Here is a 17,439-nt window from a genome sequence, read left to right as displayed (position 1 = left end):
TATATACTTATATATTAACAGCTCAAGCATCGGCTGCTAAGACGGGCTGCAGCTCGATCAACATACAGAGACTCCCGGGCACTGGCACTGGCAGTCCACAGATCCAGTCGGCATAAGAACCCACACTGATTATAGCCAGTCTCAGTCAGGTGTGCTCAAGTCCGGCTAGACCAATTGGAGGACTTGCTTGGGTAGTGCACCATGCCGGAGATGCAGTGAATGATTCTTGAGCCGTGATAATTTACCTGTTAAAACTGCCGTACTGCTTGCTACTTTCGTCACTTCTCCATCGACACCCGCTTCCATATCCTTATTATTCCTTCTGTCCCCCAAAGCGTCTTCTTGATCAATAAACATCCTTATTCTCTTTACCCCTACGGTATACCAGCATGTCCTACGAAAACACCTACCTAACTGTTAATAGCCCTTCATTCGGCCGCCTTCCTGTCTCCTTCCCTTCCGCCTCGGCGATGACACCCCCCATGATGCCCATCATCGGATATCCCGGCCAGCAGTTGATGATGGCAAGCTTATCCCCTCACCCCCAATTACCCATGACAAACACTCCTGTCATAGATAAACTCAACCCACCGCCCCGAAGAACCGGAATCTGCAAGTTTTTCAACGTTGGAAAAGGCTTTGGTTTCAGTTAGTCTCGTCTTTCTTCTTTCCCAGATCAAACATATGATTCCCGCTAACCATAATCATATGTATTATCGCCTCATTCTCCAATCAGTTAAAGACGCAAGACCCGAGGAACTACCCGTCTTGACAGGAGATCCAGGAACTGATAGTGAGTCGGCTTTTTCTATCTCTGCCCATATGCGCTCACTTGCTGATCTGCCCTGCATTTTGCTAGTATTCGTACATTATTCCTGCATCGTATCTTGTGACGCGCCATACAAATCACTACTTGATGGAGAGATAGTGGAATACTACCTCGGTCGTAGCAATAAAGGCTTGGCCGCGCTGGAAATTACGGGTCCTGGAGGGGTGAATGTAAAAGGATGCATGAACTCTCGCTCCCCAACCGTGTAAGATATCTCTTTTGAAACCTTTCATCTGCACGAAGAAGCCTGGCAAGACCAAATGGTATTGGAGTCGACACTTACGATCCTTTTGATGTCAGTCTTCAACCTATGCCCAACTTCTCTGGACCTATCCGCATGATCACCTCACCGGTCACCTTTGGACCGAATCACTCACCAAATCCTTCACCCATCGCATCACCTGCCTTTGATTACAATACCTTTCCAACCTCTACCGGATGGTCGATCCCGATGAGCGGTGCACAGACCTTGGGCGTCCACTCTAACACCGCCGGCTACTCCCTCGCTGTCGGCATGCCTCTCGGGTTAAACCAGCATCTACGAAGGGAAACAACAGAGTGTCTCGGTGTTCCCAATAACGACTCTTCAGCAAAAATGTACCGCGTTTCATCGACTCCGATATCAGCGCCAGGCTTTGGTTCTACCCACGTTAAAGGATTCCGCGAAAGTGCCAACATGACTAACCTAGGGGTTGGAATTGGCATTGGGGTTCACTGGGAACCCAAGTCTCGCGGGAAACCTGTGCAATGGAGTCCTCCTGGCGCCCCTGGGGAAGCTCTGCAAGAGCTATCACAATCACACGGGAGACGCCTTGGCGTCACATCGGCCACTGATCGAACGAAATCCAACTGGAGGGGCGAGGACATCAAGCATCGTATCGTCAGCCTAGAGATCAATGGCTCTCGCGCCTCGCCTTAATCACAATGATGGTTTGACTTTTCTCATCAAAATTTATTGATCCAAGTTTTTCGTACTTTGCTGTATGAGGCACCTTCTTTTAATTCTCTTTCCTTTCCTCCCTGGCATTCCTCTTAATAATCATTTTTCTCTCGAACGTACGATTGCATGTAAAACAGTCTGTTTTTGTTTGTATTTTATATCACCCCGCCTCTTGTGAAGTGTTGAGCCATTGAATCGAATGGATATTTAGCAGCTTGTTCGTTATCGTTCAATTTTATATGTCTGAGGAAAAATGAATCATGCAATTCTGGTCTGTTTATCTACTGCTCCAACAGTGCACGAAGTGAATGATTCCTAACAGAATGTAATAAGCTGTTTGAAAGATGACAAAACATAATCCATCATCCACCAGCATGGTTCATTTAAAGCGCTGTGTTTTGAATTTTGTGTTCTTGAATTGCTGTATATGAGCAATGATACTGTACAACCTAGAAAAAATAAATAACTATCAAAGTGACATGTCAGATTATAACGGAGAAAACGTTCAAGATAGAAAGAGAACATTCAAAGAGAAAGAAATAGGGTCTTGACGGGGATATATAATTTACAAAGTGCCTTTTACAATGTACAAGGCCCTGTAAGATCAATGCAGTGTAAAACTCGAACTTAACCCAAGTCCCTCGCTGCTGCGGGCGTCTGGTCTTGCGAAGCAAGCCTCCGATAGCCCTCGGCAGGAGGGACTTGCGCGCTATCACCTATAGAAATGATAGGCGCAGAAGGTCTTTTGCGAAGACCAGCAAGGAGTGAGCACACAACACGAGACTGAGGAGAGACGAAAGCGAGAACACCTGATGTGCGAGAGGAGTTGAAACAGAAATGAGTAACTGAATGAGAAAAAGAGAAAATAGGAAGCGGTACAAGATTACTATTTAAGCTAACATTCAATTAGGTTTCATTTAGGTTTACAACTCTATTTATCACTACATGACCGGTTGCCAAGTATGATTAGGTTTCATTTAGGTTTACAACTCTATTTATCACTACATGACCGGTTGCCAAGTATGCTACTACTGAGGAAACTCAATAGCTTTTGCAGAGCCTAGAATTTGAGTTTGGCTGGGTGGTTTTTTCAAACCATCACAGTTCCTGGCCCTCTAAACTTAAAACCTCAAATATTTGCTTGGCACAAAGCCTTGCTTCTTGCGCGTCATCAGATACAATCTGAGTTACGCCACACAACTCCTTCAAAGAGAAATAAATTATCAAAGTAAATAAAAACTTTGATTTTACTGAAGCCGAGTAGCAGAAGAGGTCCGTGCTCAATGACTTGGACATATACAGCAAAAGCGAAAAAGCTTGCTGTCTGGCAGGCCCAATTTTGGAATCTCAGCCACTGCCCTTCAAGCCTGTATAGGTACTGTATGTCAAGCTGCATACAGGAATATCATTGGAAGAAAAATGCTATTTTCTTCATTATCAACATTGGGGTATTGAGGGTTGCACCATTGGAATCCTGGTGCAATTTTACCCTCATTGGCCGCTTTGCCAGGACTACCTGCCCCACCCAACAGTTGGCCCAACACGCAAATCAAGCTCAACCAGTCGCCCAGAGGCGATGTGACATCCTGTACAGCTCCGCTGTACAGGTGTGTGGCTGAAATGCAGCAGGCAATTTTCGGCCTCCCACACCCGCAAGCTTTTTCGCTTTTGCTGTAGTTTTTTTTTTGACTTACATTCAAGCCTCTGAGCCCTCGATTGCCGGCACAGACCCGCCATTGAGACCGCATAGCCCTCTGGATGACCGGTAAAGACCGGTCATCGAGAGGGATATATACAACGCCCTGGATGACCGGTACAGACTGGTCATCAAATGGATATGTAGAACCTCTCAATGGCCAGTACAGATTGGCCATTGAGAGTATACAACCCTCTTGATGACTGGTCTGTGCCGGTCATCAAGAGTATACAACCCTCTTGATGACCGGTCTGTGCCGGTCATCGAGAGTATACAACCCTCTTGGTGAACGGTCTGTGCCAGTCATTGAGGGGACTCGACACTCTCAATGGCCAGTACAGATCGGCCATCAAGAGTATACAACCCTCTCAATGACCAGTCTGTGCCGGTCATCAGGGGGACTTGACACACCCGATGACTGGGATTGACCGGTCATTGGAAGGACTTGACCCTCTTGATGACCGGTACTGTGCCGTTCATCGAGAGGGCTTTATCCTCTTGATGACCGGAACATACTGGTCATTGAGAGGGTCGAGTCCCCTCAATGACCGGTTGATTCCGGTCATCCTCAAGCTAGCTGCGTGTGAAACACGCTATGTATTAAAAAGAGAGTCTGTGCTCTCATTCTGTGATTAATTTCTGCAATTCTGGGTTGCAGACTCGGTAACAGGCTTGAGGTTTTTTTGTCTTGTTTAATTTTTCAGGAAATACTGGTATCAGTACATAAAGGGAAAAAAATATAGGTCTCAGCGGTAGCATGTTGGGCAGACCTGGGGCAAAAAAAAAACAAAAAAAGGTTGTGGTATGAGAGATGTACAAAGGGGAAAGTAAAAAGAGGGGTGAAAATCCCATTCCCCGTGCGCCAGGATGGGGAGGTACGGTATAAGTCCCTCCTGCCAAGGGCTGTCGGAGGCTCGCTTTGCGAGTCCCACGCCTGCAGCATTGAGGGAATTTGTTAAGTTCGTGTAAAACTACACATAACTGGGGGTTATGCGTAATTTTACCAGTTTCCAGCCAAATTTAACACACTGCAAACAACCCCCTTCTTAAAAAGACAGTGTGAAATTAAGCCCCCAGTTCTCAAAATGTAAATTCACACTGATTTCTTTGGCAGCCCACATTGCCTTTGCTGTTTGATGGGACTGGCTGATTTGAATTTGGGAAATGGGCTGGATTGTTAATGTTGTCCTCCAACAAAACCTTGGGAACAACCTGTGAAAGCTTCAGTTTCAATATGAATGGTCATTTTGCAGGGAGTCCTTGTGTAGCTGAGGCATCCACCATCAATGCTGGGGCCTTGATGTTTTGAATTGGATTTATTTGGACTTCCTTCAGTTCCTCCAAATCTGAAGCAGGAGATGAGACTGATTCATCTCGGAAATCATTTGATTCTGAGTCCAATTCTCCTGCACTGTTTTTTTGATCCTGTGAATATTCTTAAGCAGCATTTTCATTGCTTGAGTCCATATTGTCAAAATTATCAACAATATATTGCTCTTTGCAAACAATCACAGGGTTGATTGGCCCATCTTGAAGGGTATTGACAGTTGTGCAAGTGCGGTGTTGATTTGCATTGATCATATCACTGCCAGCATGATTAGCTGGGTTAAGGTTATCCAATTTAAACTGGGATGAACTCAACCAATTTAAACTTGGTTGATCTGAACTGATGAAATATAAATCCAAGGTTTTAATTGGTCAAGATCAGCCCATTTTAAATTGGTTGAGTGCATCCCAGTTAAAATGATATGACTTCATCCCAGCCAAATATGCTGGCAGTGCATGCTATCCAAGTGAACAAATGGGGTTTTGCCTTTGGAAATGGGGTTATTGCTGCTTATCTTGGTAATTACTGAGTCAACATGTTCCTTCTCATCTTCTGTCCAAGTACGGTGTGGTGATTTATATGGGCAGGTGTGGTACAATGTCCATTTGGCAATGCACAGAGCATCTGAGCGCAGAGTGTATTTCAGTGACATAAGCACTGAGGATGATGTCAGAAAACCATTCTAAGGAAGCTTACGGAAAGTTGCGCGCGGATGGAATGCACAGATTGGGAGGACACAGATTGCGGATTGTGGAACTCGGATTGGAGATCCAGACCAGAGCGGATAGGCAGGGATGGACTGCGGCGGACCAGAACTCGTGGCATGATAGCAGCGGCGTGTCAGCAGGTGAGCCGGAGCAGCCAAAGCAGGTGGAGCTGGGGCGGAGGCGTTGGTGAGAGACTGACTGGTGGGGCTAGGCAGAGGGAGTGGGAGGTCAAGCATCAGAGAGGAGAGGAGCCTGAGAAAATGACATGCGGGAAATTGGGCGGAGACAACGGACTAGTAGGGGAAAAGTGTTGGATCTGCGGGATTGGGTGGGAAAGGAGATGTGTGTGGAGGGAAGGAAGGGGGTGGAGGTTCTTCTCTTTTTCTTTTCTATCATGCTACTTGCTACTCATCATTGTACTTACAACTTAGGACATGCTAGAGTATTAGAAGAGTCTTACAGGACCTTTGCTTTTACTTACAGAACTACTATTGCGGACTTGTGCTTGCAAAGTGCAGAGCTTTTACCACTTGCGGATTATTACGCTATAGATCACGCTCAACACGGAGCACTGAAGGCTAGCGGAAAGTAGCAGTGCAGAGCCCAGACATAGATAATCACTCAGCCCAGACAAATATATTCTTGAAGAAGGTGGAAATGGTTCATTTCTACGCAAAAACCAGCTTTTATTCTCACAATGGCTGTAGAAAAGCCAATTCATGAAAGGGTGGCGGCCTCCAATCAATGACAAGTTGGGTGTTCCCTTGGTTTTGTCAATCATCATGAAACCACACGCCTGTGATGCTTCCACTTGCACTTTGCAGCACCTTAAACCAGTAATGGTAGCCATTCCAGAAGCCGTGAGAGAAAAGGGTATAGTCGACCCAAGAAATGCAGATTTGGGCTGGCCAATCCATGTTGCCCATGTATTGATCATGTTTGATTGGATTGCTGGGCTGGCTGAGTTCCATGAAGAAATAGAGGTGCTGCAGAGGGATTCTGTCTTTGAATGCAAGACAAGAAGTTTTTCAAACATATAGAGGAGGGCAATCTGAATTTTCAGGAGGTTGGATTGTGATACCTGGGGATTGATCCTTGACCTTCTTGGGTTTCTGTTTGGCTGATACCTTCATCTTTTTACATTGACAGACGAGTCCAGGAGATTTAGAAAGACTGGTGGTTGTTGTTGGAATAATTGGCAATCCAGGCGCTCTCCCGCTCCCAGTTCTTCCAAGGGTGAAAGAGCTGCGCTTCAAAAAGCGCAGCCCAAAGTGAAGCACAGTGGTTTTGGTGGCCGCTGCGCTGCACTGAAAGTAGCGGCCCTGCCCGCTGCGCTAACACTTTTTGGGTCTGGCAAGAAGCGGGCCCCGCTACTTTCAGCGGTAGCGCAGCGGAACCATTGCTGCGCTACCAATTTTTGAGCTGGCCGCGTAGCACTCCCCCGCTGCCAGCCAAAAAAGCACAGCGCAGCTTTTTTTGGTGGCCGTTGCGCGGCACTTAAAGGAGAGGCCCCGCCCGCTGCGCTACCACTTTTTGGGTTGGGCAAAAGCGGGGCCTCACCATTTGCAGCGGTACTGGCGCTGCGCTACTGCTTTTTGGGCTGACCGCGCAGTGTTTCCCCGCTGCGCTGAGCTAAAAGACCACTTTTTTGTAGCGCAGCGCAGCGTTTCAGCCTTGGTTCTTCCTCCCACTCTCTCCAAACTCATATTTCAAACCTCCAACAACTCAACCTCAAAAAAGTCTCAACAATCAATAACCTGCGCCACTGTGAAAAAAACTCAAGAAACTGCTGCCAGTTGACATGCAATATTAAAAAGGGGCCTTTGTAATATTGCATGTCAACTGGCAGCAGTTTCTTGAGTTTTTTTCACAGTGTGCCTCAAAACAAGTCTCAACTACGCCAGTGTCTAAACCGTCTCAACCACAAGCCAGTCAATCACCTGAAGACTATGGGGGTGAAATATGCCGTAGAATCCATTTCTGGGGTCCATTTGATGGTATCTTGAGGCCTAGTATGAGTAATTATGTGGCATAGAAAAAACATTTTATTTTTCCACTTTTCCGTCTACCACATCGTCCAGCTCCGCATCCTCGTTGCAACCCTTGCACTGGCCACCGGTGAAACGCTGTAAAGCTCAAAAGTGTTCCTGAGAACCTTTTGCTGAGTGCGGAAAGGGATGAATGAGGTTACCTCTGCCTTTCCTGGGTCACTAGACACTATAACAAGCCCCCCCAATCTACGATTGGAAGGTTTATGTAGTGATAGTGGAGGTGTATCAAAAGATAGCCTACGTCGAACAAGTGGCTTAGGGGATATGGGTGATGTAACCGGTGCTGAGTGAGTTGTGAGTTGATATGGTCCGTGTGTTGCCGCAAAGAGATTGTGGAACACTCTGACAGAGGGGTTGATGATGATTGAGCGATGTAATAGTGTTGTTGTATGTATTTAATTGTTATGTAATAAGGGTAAAACCACAATATAGTGGGGGCTAATACTGTAGAGTGAGCAAGTGTTGTACTGTTATGGGGTAAGCTGAGTGCAAGTAGTTTGCTGAGAGAAATTACAACTGGGGGGAGGAGAGCCTCCTTAAATAGAAAAGAGTGAGGGATTTTAGCTCCAGGGGAACCAGGGAATGAGGGATTTTGGCTGCCCTGAGCTTTCAAATGAGGGATTTTGGCTGGTGGTACAGCCTAGATGAGGGAATTTAGCCCGATTGACAGGTCACATGATGTAATGATGAGGGAATTTAGCTGGTGAGAAAGTGGAGGTGAGAGGTTTGAGTTTGGCCTAAGATGTCATTGACGTATGATGTCATTGGGTCATCTGATCATCTGTACTGCCCCTGTCTGTCAAATGATGTCATACAAGGGAATTTAGCTAGCCTGAGCTGTCAACTTGTCAGCTGGCTACTATGGCAGAGCCACCGTGACATAGAAATAATACAAACAAAACCATAAAAAGTAGTGTTACATATGAAAGAGACATTATTACTCTTACATATGTAAAACTACGCAAAAACATTAAATACATATATAAATAATTAATTACTCAGCTTTATGTAATTAATATGTGAAATATTATAGAAGATTCTTATTCTACGGGTAAATTAACCTAGGGTACCTCACTTACAAGTACCCTTAATTATTACCCCTTCCTTGTGTAAACTAACTACAAAGTTTACGCAAGTGCATCACGCCCTGCGTGGATGCACTTGTATGCATATATATATATATAAGTACATATATTTACAACCATTTCCAGTGACGTAACTGAGGTGTTGTGTACAGTTCAAAAGATAACTTTATTTGTTGCGTGGCGCACCCAAGCCCGCGTGTTCTGTTGCCTAGAGCTCAAGCCTGCGCCCATAGTGTACATATATGCATAATGCATAAAGTAGCCCGCAACAAAAGCGCTCAGGCTACCAATAAGTAAGAATGGGCCAGAATACGCCCCAATAACAAATATTACATGTGTTATAGGGCTTGTACACATGTAATTAATCACCAAACAAGATGTAATTACCATGTCATTCAATATAAAACATTCTAGATGGAAAAGAGCTCTTGCAGCGTGCACAGGAGACACTAGAAAGCGCCCCAGCTTCTCCCAAGCCTCACTACACGTAAATTACAACTGTAGTAAATGTGTAGAAGGGATCAAATGAACTGGAGCACTTAATAAGCGCCTCCAGAACATGTATGAAGCACTGCTTGCACGTGTACAAGTGCACAGAAGCCAGTTCTGGTACCTTCTGTGGCACATTTCCACGGAAATGAGCGTCACAGAACCCCCAAACCAGCCCCCATGACGTGTAAGGCACGTGTAAAATCACGCAGAACCTCTGTAAATGGTCCTTGGCAACCCTTGTATCCAAGCCCCAAGGTTCCACGACCCACAGCGCCTTCTAGCGCAACCAAATTGCCTCAGAATGCGCCCACAAGTGTCCCCATGTCCCCTGGGCGCCCCTGGAGGCCTGCCTAGGCTATAAAAAGGGCCCTTTCTCCGCCCAAAAGGAGATTCCCCAGCTTTACATTACCTATTAGAATTTTACCCGCCTTCAACAGCCTCATTAGCCTGTGATTTGCCAGGTAAAATACCTACTTTCGTGATTTTTAGCCCCAATTTCCGCCCTGAAGCTGTCCAGTAACCACCCTTCCCTCAAGATGACCACTTCTGAGCGCCTCCAACTTCCCAACTTCACGCCTGAAGAACCTCAAGTGCCCCTAGGGTCTTATACTAGTAAGTTTAAGCCCCTTCTCTTGAGATTCTCCGCTATTTCTTTCTGGGATTTGAAACACCCCTGTTTACAGGCCCCAGTTCTTCATTCTAGAGGGATTAAACACCCCTGATTTATCAGGCCCCTCTTTAAAATTAATTATATTCATTTTATTACGTCAAATTGGCCCAAATTGGCCCAAATTGCCTTATTCTTACGCCATAATTCCCAACAATTACGTTGGAATTAACCCTTATAACCTTGTCTTAGAGTTTTATAACTCTAATCTTTTGCTTTGCACCACGTGTAGCTAGAAGGATAATATCCTTGGCATCACGTAGGCTGACACAACTGATGTCGTGTGTAAGCTGCATGAGGGGTTTTTGCTAGCTTGACACCTGCATGAACTGCAGCCCCTATTACACTAGTCTGCATGCACCTGCATGAGCCTGCATAAGACTGTATAAGACTGCATAAGACTGCATAAGCCTGCATAAGCCTGCATGACACGTGCATAACACAATGTAATGAGTGCAGCTGATGAGGTAAAGCATATGTAAAGGGTAGACAAGTGTCAGAGCGGACCATGTAATGGATTACATGGTCCTGGGTAAGGGTGGTTCATGTAACGGATTACATGACCTGAGTATGGTGTTTGTGTGCGTGAAACTGGCTGATGGTGTCTTGAAGGGGTTGTATCTTCTGATCCAGAGGGGTGTAAGGTGTGTTGTCCATGGTATCCTGTGTAGTTTTGGCCGTAGAATCCAATGGTGTCGCCGTATTGGTTGACTTGTGAGTGTACATATGAGAAAATGGAAAATTTTGAAATGGGCTAGATGGGTAACCATAAAGCATACCACAACGCTCTGGCTGCGCGGCAAACAGACTAACTGTCTCTTGCTTGCCGGTGTGGTGTGCCAAATGTGTTTCAAGTATCAAATCACATAAAGCCACAGTTTACTATTGAGAAGGAGACATATTATTTCATAATTGAATTCTACAGGTCATTTAACCCCTAGTCACTCACTGGAACCACTAGGCTAGCTGTACTCTGTCAAAAGTTATTAGGAGTATACTGTTTTCATAAGTAGCATTACATACTGTAGATATATTTTGATAGTAAATAGTATAGAATTAGACTCAACTACATATTTATAGTATATAGGTGGCATGGTTTGGGCCCTGCCCATGTACCAGGGCATGGTCCCCCTGTGGACACCTCCAGGGTTGTTGTTTGGCTCCATGCACACACCACTGCATGGTTCCATCTGTGGACACCTCCATAATTGTGTAGGCTCCATGGACACCACCACGTGGACACCACATGGATACCACCACCACAACCACGTGGACACCATATGGGCACCACCACCACAACCACGTGGATACCATCACCACATGGACACCTGTATGGTGGTCACACCAGAAAAAATCCCTCACAAGGATCCCCACCAGCAAAAATCCCTCATATTTTACTATAAAAGGAGGACGTTTCCCCTCCTCAGTTTCAGCATGCCACTCAGGCAATCCTAACCAGAACACACATCTCACTCAGAGTTACAAGTCACATCCACATAGAATCCAGTAGTGTGATCTCAATCAAGTTGCCCATCAAAATATTTCATGCCTCAGAGGTTATATAAGCCGTTGTAAGCCCCCTCCTCTTTTGGGCTTACAAGATGTCATTGGATGACACAAGCCTATCACAGTATTTTATATAGCCCAGTCATCTTTCATCCCTGGTTCAGCAGAGAACTGATCCCTCTTCTCTCTGAGCCAGGTAAGCTCTTTCCTTCTTCTCTTGTCTTTCTCTTTCATGCTTCTCACAGAGAGAACTGATCCCTCTTCTCTCTGAGCCTCCTAGCAATCAAATCCCCCAGAGTTTGGTCCTAGAACTCCTCCTCCGTGCCCGTTCTGCTGCTCCTCTGCCATCTGCTCCAGTGAAGGGACTCAAACCTTACAGGAGTCAGGTAGCCAGCATCACCAATTGTGCTCTTAAAAAGTCAAAGTGATCTTAACCCATTTTGCTCTTAACTGAAGGTTAAGGAAGAGGGCAAAGACACTTTGAATAGTTCAAATATAACATCAGTTCTCTCAGAAGTTTTGCATCAGTTTACCTCTGCTTTCATATCACAAACATATAAAACCATATAAAACATATCTTACGTTAAGAATCCTTTCCATTATCTGACTCAAGGCTGCTGTAAACCACCCCAACTCCATTTCCCATACAAAATTCAATTTCCACTGAATTCAAGTTTGATCTAGGTCTGATAAGAGACTGCTGCACATAGTTTTCTCTATCATTAGTTTACCACAACAATAAATAAATTTGTTGTGAAAGCTCTTGTGTAGTATCATAGAGGCGCAGGTCTTTCAAACCACCTGTAACAGTTGTAATAGCTTCTTACATCTTTGAAATATTATAACTGGTATTTCCCCCTCGCAGGAATGCCACCCGTCCCAAAGGAGTTCTCACACCGGCCTCAGCTATCTGCTTGTCTTCAACGCCCTGGGCGCCGCTCATGCCCTGCTCTTCAACCCCTGTCCGGACAACGGAAAGGACCGGCTCTGGGATGCCTTGGGCCGCAAAGACGCCGGCGCTAGCATCTGCTTGACCTTTGGGTACGCTCCCCTTCCTCTAATCCCCCCTTCTGTTACATCAGCTGACGGGGGTTTTTTCACAGGAAGGCAAGATTGGCTACCCTGAGCACCTTCTCCCAAGCCCTCTTCCTGCTCTTCAGTGCGATCTACGTCTGCAAAGAAGCCGTTGAGCACATGATGATGAGACACTGGCTGTTGAGGGGCACAGGGGTCGCAGGACTGAAGACACCAGAATGTCTTGAGACAGTTGGACTGGACACAGAGATAAAGGTGGTTTGTATTCAGTGAGGAAAAGACTCAAGGATCTGAGCTGAGACAACAATAAATACAAGACCAAGCTGACATACTATAGTAGAAGCATAAATGAGATATAAGCATTCTAACACACCCCATTGCTGAAGACTATAGTTGTGAGGAATAAGAGAGATAAAAAAAATTCTATCACTAATTAGTTGCTCAGACCATCTGCACCGCGCGCTAAGTTAGCCCGGATTAAGGCACTTAGTTTGACCCCGCAACTGCATCGGGTTGGATCAACCGGGGATCAACTTGACCCGGAGCTTGTTTTGGAGCTAGTGAGGTATGAATCTAGCCCCCACTAGTCCTTGGAATAACCTCTAAAATGAATATGCATCATGCTCAATGGCATGAAATCTATGTGTTTAGGTGCCAAACACATACCATACAGGTACCTAATCACATACTTTCCGACAGCCTTGGACCTCCCAATCTACACCAATGCGGTTGGCTACTTGGATTAGCTTACTCCGACCGTAATCAGAGCTAGTTAGTCCAGACTAACTTAGCAACGGATGCGGATGCTCTTATAGTGACATAAAAAAATCTCAGATGGGGGAAAGAGATTTGAAATTAAATCAGGTCAGAGATCCAGAGGTTTTAAGGGACAGGAAAACACCACAACAGTGAATGATTATCCAAAAAAAAACAAACGTGCTCAAAGAATTGACCATTGATTTGCACCGGAGTTGTGCTCATCACGAATAGAAGTTTTGTCCGGAAGCTGTCCTTCTTAGCCCCAAACAACGTTGCAATCATATTTGTTGTTTTTATCATGATTGTCTTTGTAGAAATACAAGCTCAGGCTTGCAGCCACCAGCTAGGAAACTAGCATGGCTAGACCGCAAAACAGACCCAGCTGTAAAAAGAGGTAATCCCCCTCGCAGCCCAGACCCAGACCCAAAGACCTAACAGGCACAGAAAGCTGATAGTATTGCCATGTCAACTACAGTAGCAGCAGCCAAGAAAATACCGGCCAAAGACAAACCAAAAGAACGAACAGACTTCAGACCCCTGTACGTACTTGAGGCAAGATGAAGTTGACTTAGGAATAAGGCTAACTGATTCCCGTTCTAACACAGAACCCTTGCGCAACGGCTCGGAACCCAGACCCAGACCCAAGAACTTCTCAGCAGAATCACGGCAGATCCAGATCACCGTAAGTAAAGAGAAGTTCAAAAAAAAGAGAAAAAGAAAGACAACCAGATCAGCCAAGCTGACTTCACCCATACATATGTGATAAAGCAGCTCAAGACTTAGCGGAACCATACTGTTAGGATAAAATGAGGTTACTTCAGTAACTCGAGCTATACCAGTAAGCCGCAGATGGAGAAAAGAGAGTACCAGACCATGAATAACGAGGACATTGCCTCCTGGCATAGGTTACGCAGATTACCACCTACGACGGTGTGATACCAGACTCCATACTCTCATAGCCATCTCCCCCATAGCCCTAAGGATTGTCCCAATTTGCCTTTATGTGCATAAGAAGCTCATTTCTTATCTATAACTATTTGTCCTTAGCTTGTCATTTCTACATGGACTCTAATCAGCAATACAATCTTTAGTTGCTCCAATTTTTTCAGATTTACAGTCTCAAACCGCTCCATTTGACTACCTCAAACAGCAGCTAAAGGCAGACCGGGATGGCAAACACAAGAAACCAGGGCTCCAACAGCAGCGCAACCACCAGCTCATCAACCGCTAAGAGCAATGCTTATAGCCCCAACAAAGACCATGTCAATGTCCCAAAATTCGACAGATCAAATTTCCTGCTATGGGAGAGGAAGATAAAAATGCACCTCAGGCCAAGGCAACTCAAAACTTACCTCAAGCAACCAATGCCTGAAGAACCCAATGACGACAAGCTTCAAGGCGCCCTGAGGACTTGCAGCATCTTGAGCAATGTGGTAAGACTAATCCACTTACAAACACATCAAAAATAGGGAAGAATTAAGTTAATAATATATTATAAAGTACAAACAAAACCATTATAGTACAAAACATAGTACAACCAACATCCTACACATATTTCTCAATTATATTATCACTCAGAAAACCAGTACTAGTCTGTTTAATTACATAATCAAATTCATAGTAGAATCCTAGTTTCACATACAAATCACATACATTACATAGTACAAATCTACTCTAGGACTGAAGGGGATACTTCTGAAAGATTCTATTATCACATGTTAGAAAATCAACTCTTAGCAAAGTTTTCACCCCAAAGAGGAACAAGCCAAGTGATCATAACCCAAAGTAGTATACTATTTAACAAATATCATGTACAGCTTCCCAATATAGGTTATTATTTCACACTACAACTGTACAGCATCCCAAAGTAGTATTCTATTTTACACTTGTAAAATCCACTCTCAGACTAGTTTATTTACTATATAAGGAGGCCTCTTCTGTCCCTTCTTGTTCCTTTTCTTCCCCATGCCAGCATAAATAGTAATATCAAGAAATTACTTCCGCTTCCATCACCCATCTAAATAGTAAGATTATAATAGTAATAATTATAATATAAATTGAAATCATAAATTGAGAACTTGATAACATAACAAATATAAATTGACCCTTCTAAAAAGTCACTTACGTCAAACTATAACACCTCTCATCCCACGCACAGAGTCCTTGTTCTTCGGGTCTGTAGCAGAAATACTTAAGAATATTTCTTCTGATTTAGCCAGACTAAAATTCTTAGTGTAAATTTCTCCCAGAGTTTATTATAGGAAGGCAGCCCTTCAAGCACCTTTAGCCTAAACTTACCTAGTTTTTGCTAAATTCCCTTGCAAGCTCAGATCACGCCCTGCGTAGAAGTTCCACAGCGAGGCCATCTTGAATGCCATTTTCACGAGCGTCATTAACAATGAAAATGAACAAGACCCATTCTCAATCTGGACCAACATTAAGACAATCTACGCCTCAGATTCTCTGCTGTCGGTGTTCCAGGTCTGGAAAAAATGGCTCAACATCCAGTACAATTGCAACATGGATGTCTACATTGCTGAAATGGAGGAGAGTCTTGCAGAATTCAACCCCTTGGCCTAAAGGTACCTGACGTGCTCATTGGTTGTGGAATTGTTGGCAAGATCACCAAGAAGCACCCTCTGTTGATGCAAGTGCTGTTTTCTGACTTAAAAGCATTAGCCAAGCCCAAGGAGATCATCACAAAACTCAGGGACATAGGAGGACACAAAACCGTTACAAAAAGGAAATTCGTGGAGGAACCTGAACAAACCACCACCACCCTAGCTACTGGACCCAGCAAGCAAATCAAAAAAGGCAGCGGGAGGGACAACGGGCAAGACATCCGCTGCTCTGGAGGAAAACACAACCCCAGGGCTACTACCCACTTGGAAGCCAACTGCTGGACCATCCACCCAACAACTAGACCACCTAGAATAATGTAGTTTTCATTGATTTAAATTCACTGATCTCAAATCTGAAAGGGAAAAAAAGGGGTGTTAACTTACCTCACTTGGGAGCACATCCCCAGTTCCCGTTATTCCAAATGAAGCCAAACTTTGAGTCTTTGAATCAATGTGTCTGCGGGAGCAGATGGATACATGTTTGACCAGATTACTACAAGATGAGTCGGAGATTGGTCGATTTATCTTGGTGCCACATCTAGGTACATATATCAATGTCAGCTAACGTAACGAGGAGATTTGAGAAAATATGATCTAAAATTTGCAAGGGTAAGTGATCATGCGCCTCCCATGCTTGTATTTTTGATTGGAAAGCTCCGGTGGGTGGTATGATTGATAGCTTGTACTGGAGCCGACTTGAGCAATTTTTCAAGCTCTCACTATACAAATGTGTGGTCAGAACAAGGGCGGCAATAAAGAAAACAACAATGAGACTCACGTAGCTCCTGATTGTCAGTCAATGTTCTGGGCTGAGTGCTTGATTCATTTTCTTGGGTAGGTTCTTGACTTCCGGCATCATCTGGGGGCAGAGAGGTATGATGTGATTGAGTTCTGGTCCGGTGGCGAGATCGAGGCATTGTGGCTGGGTGTTTTTGGAGGAGGGGATATGATCAAGACCCCAGCTGGGATATCAAGCTGGCGGGTGCACAACTCGGGAGCCCCAATGCGGTGTGGGGCAGGAGCCCCGACCCAGCCCCCGCCCCATCTGGGTGAGCTGGGGCGGTACCTGGTGTCAGGGTACGTCTCTAAGGTGGCGTTACCCTGAATGATCTTGATACTGAGTATCAATGAGGACAGCGCTGGCGAGGCGGAAAACAACTAAAACAAGTAGACCGTAGTCTATCTCTACTCAACCGTCTAGGCGGGAGGAGGAGCCACACCTCTTGTGCAAGAGGGGCCTAGCGGAAAAGGATTCTCGCTGGGATCTAGAGGATCCAGACGGCCGGAAAAGGAGAGAGTAGAAAGGAGGAGAGCCTCTCGAACTTACTTGGTTGGAGACTTACTAGTATCCGGGAGGTAAGTCGAAGGCCGAGGGGTTAGGGTTAGGGTTAGGGTTAGGGTTAGGGTTAGGGTTAGGGTTAGGGTTAGGGTTAGGGTTAGGGTTAGGGTTAGGGTTAGGGTTAGGGTTAGGGTTAGGGTTAGGGTTAGGGTTAGGGTTAGGGTTAGGGTTAGGGTTAGGGTTAGGGTTAGGGTTAGGGTTAGGGTTAGGGTTAGGGTTAGGGTTAGGGTTAGGGTTAGGGTTAGGGTTAGGGTTAGGGTTAGGGTTAGGGTTAGGGTTAGGGTTAGGGTTAGGGTTAGGGTTAGGGTTAGGGTTAGGGTTAGGGTTAGGGTTAGGGTTAGGGTTAGGGTTAGGGGTAGGGTTAGGGTTAGGGTTAGGGTTAGGG

At 45.2% G+C, this 17,439-nt stretch overlaps 2 protein-coding genes across 2 annotated transcripts; one reads left to right on the top strand and one right to left on the bottom strand.

Annotated features, from left to right (window-relative positions):
* Positions 1-389: 389 nt before the first annotated feature.
* PtA15_3A2 (uncharacterized protein) lies at positions 390-1,748 on the top strand (the record flags this gene model as incomplete). The annotated part of the gene is made up of 4 exons (XM_053167255.1): positions 390-648; positions 737-793; positions 860-1,034; positions 1,130-1,748. The coding sequence occupies 4 exons, from the start codon at positions 390-392 to the stop codon at positions 1,746-1,748; spliced, it is 1,110 nt and encodes a 369-aa protein (XP_053018194.1).
* A 2,959-nt stretch (positions 1,749-4,707) lies between these two features.
* On the bottom strand, positions 4,708-5,046 carry PtA15_3A1 (uncharacterized protein; the record flags this gene model as incomplete). The annotated part of the gene is made up of 2 exons (XM_053167145.1): positions 4,708-4,890; positions 4,972-5,046. The coding sequence occupies 2 exons, from the start codon at positions 5,044-5,046 to the stop codon at positions 4,708-4,710; spliced, it is 258 nt and encodes an 85-aa protein (XP_053018193.1).
* Positions 5,047-17,439: the final 12,393 nt, after the last annotated feature.

Source organism: Puccinia triticina, chromosome 3A (assembly GCF_026914185.1).
Source record: "Puccinia triticina chromosome 3A, complete sequence".
In the NCBI taxonomy this organism is placed as follows: domain Eukaryota; kingdom Fungi; phylum Basidiomycota; class Pucciniomycetes; order Pucciniales; family Pucciniaceae; genus Puccinia; species Puccinia triticina.
This window is presented reverse-complemented; position numbering and strand designations above follow the sequence as displayed.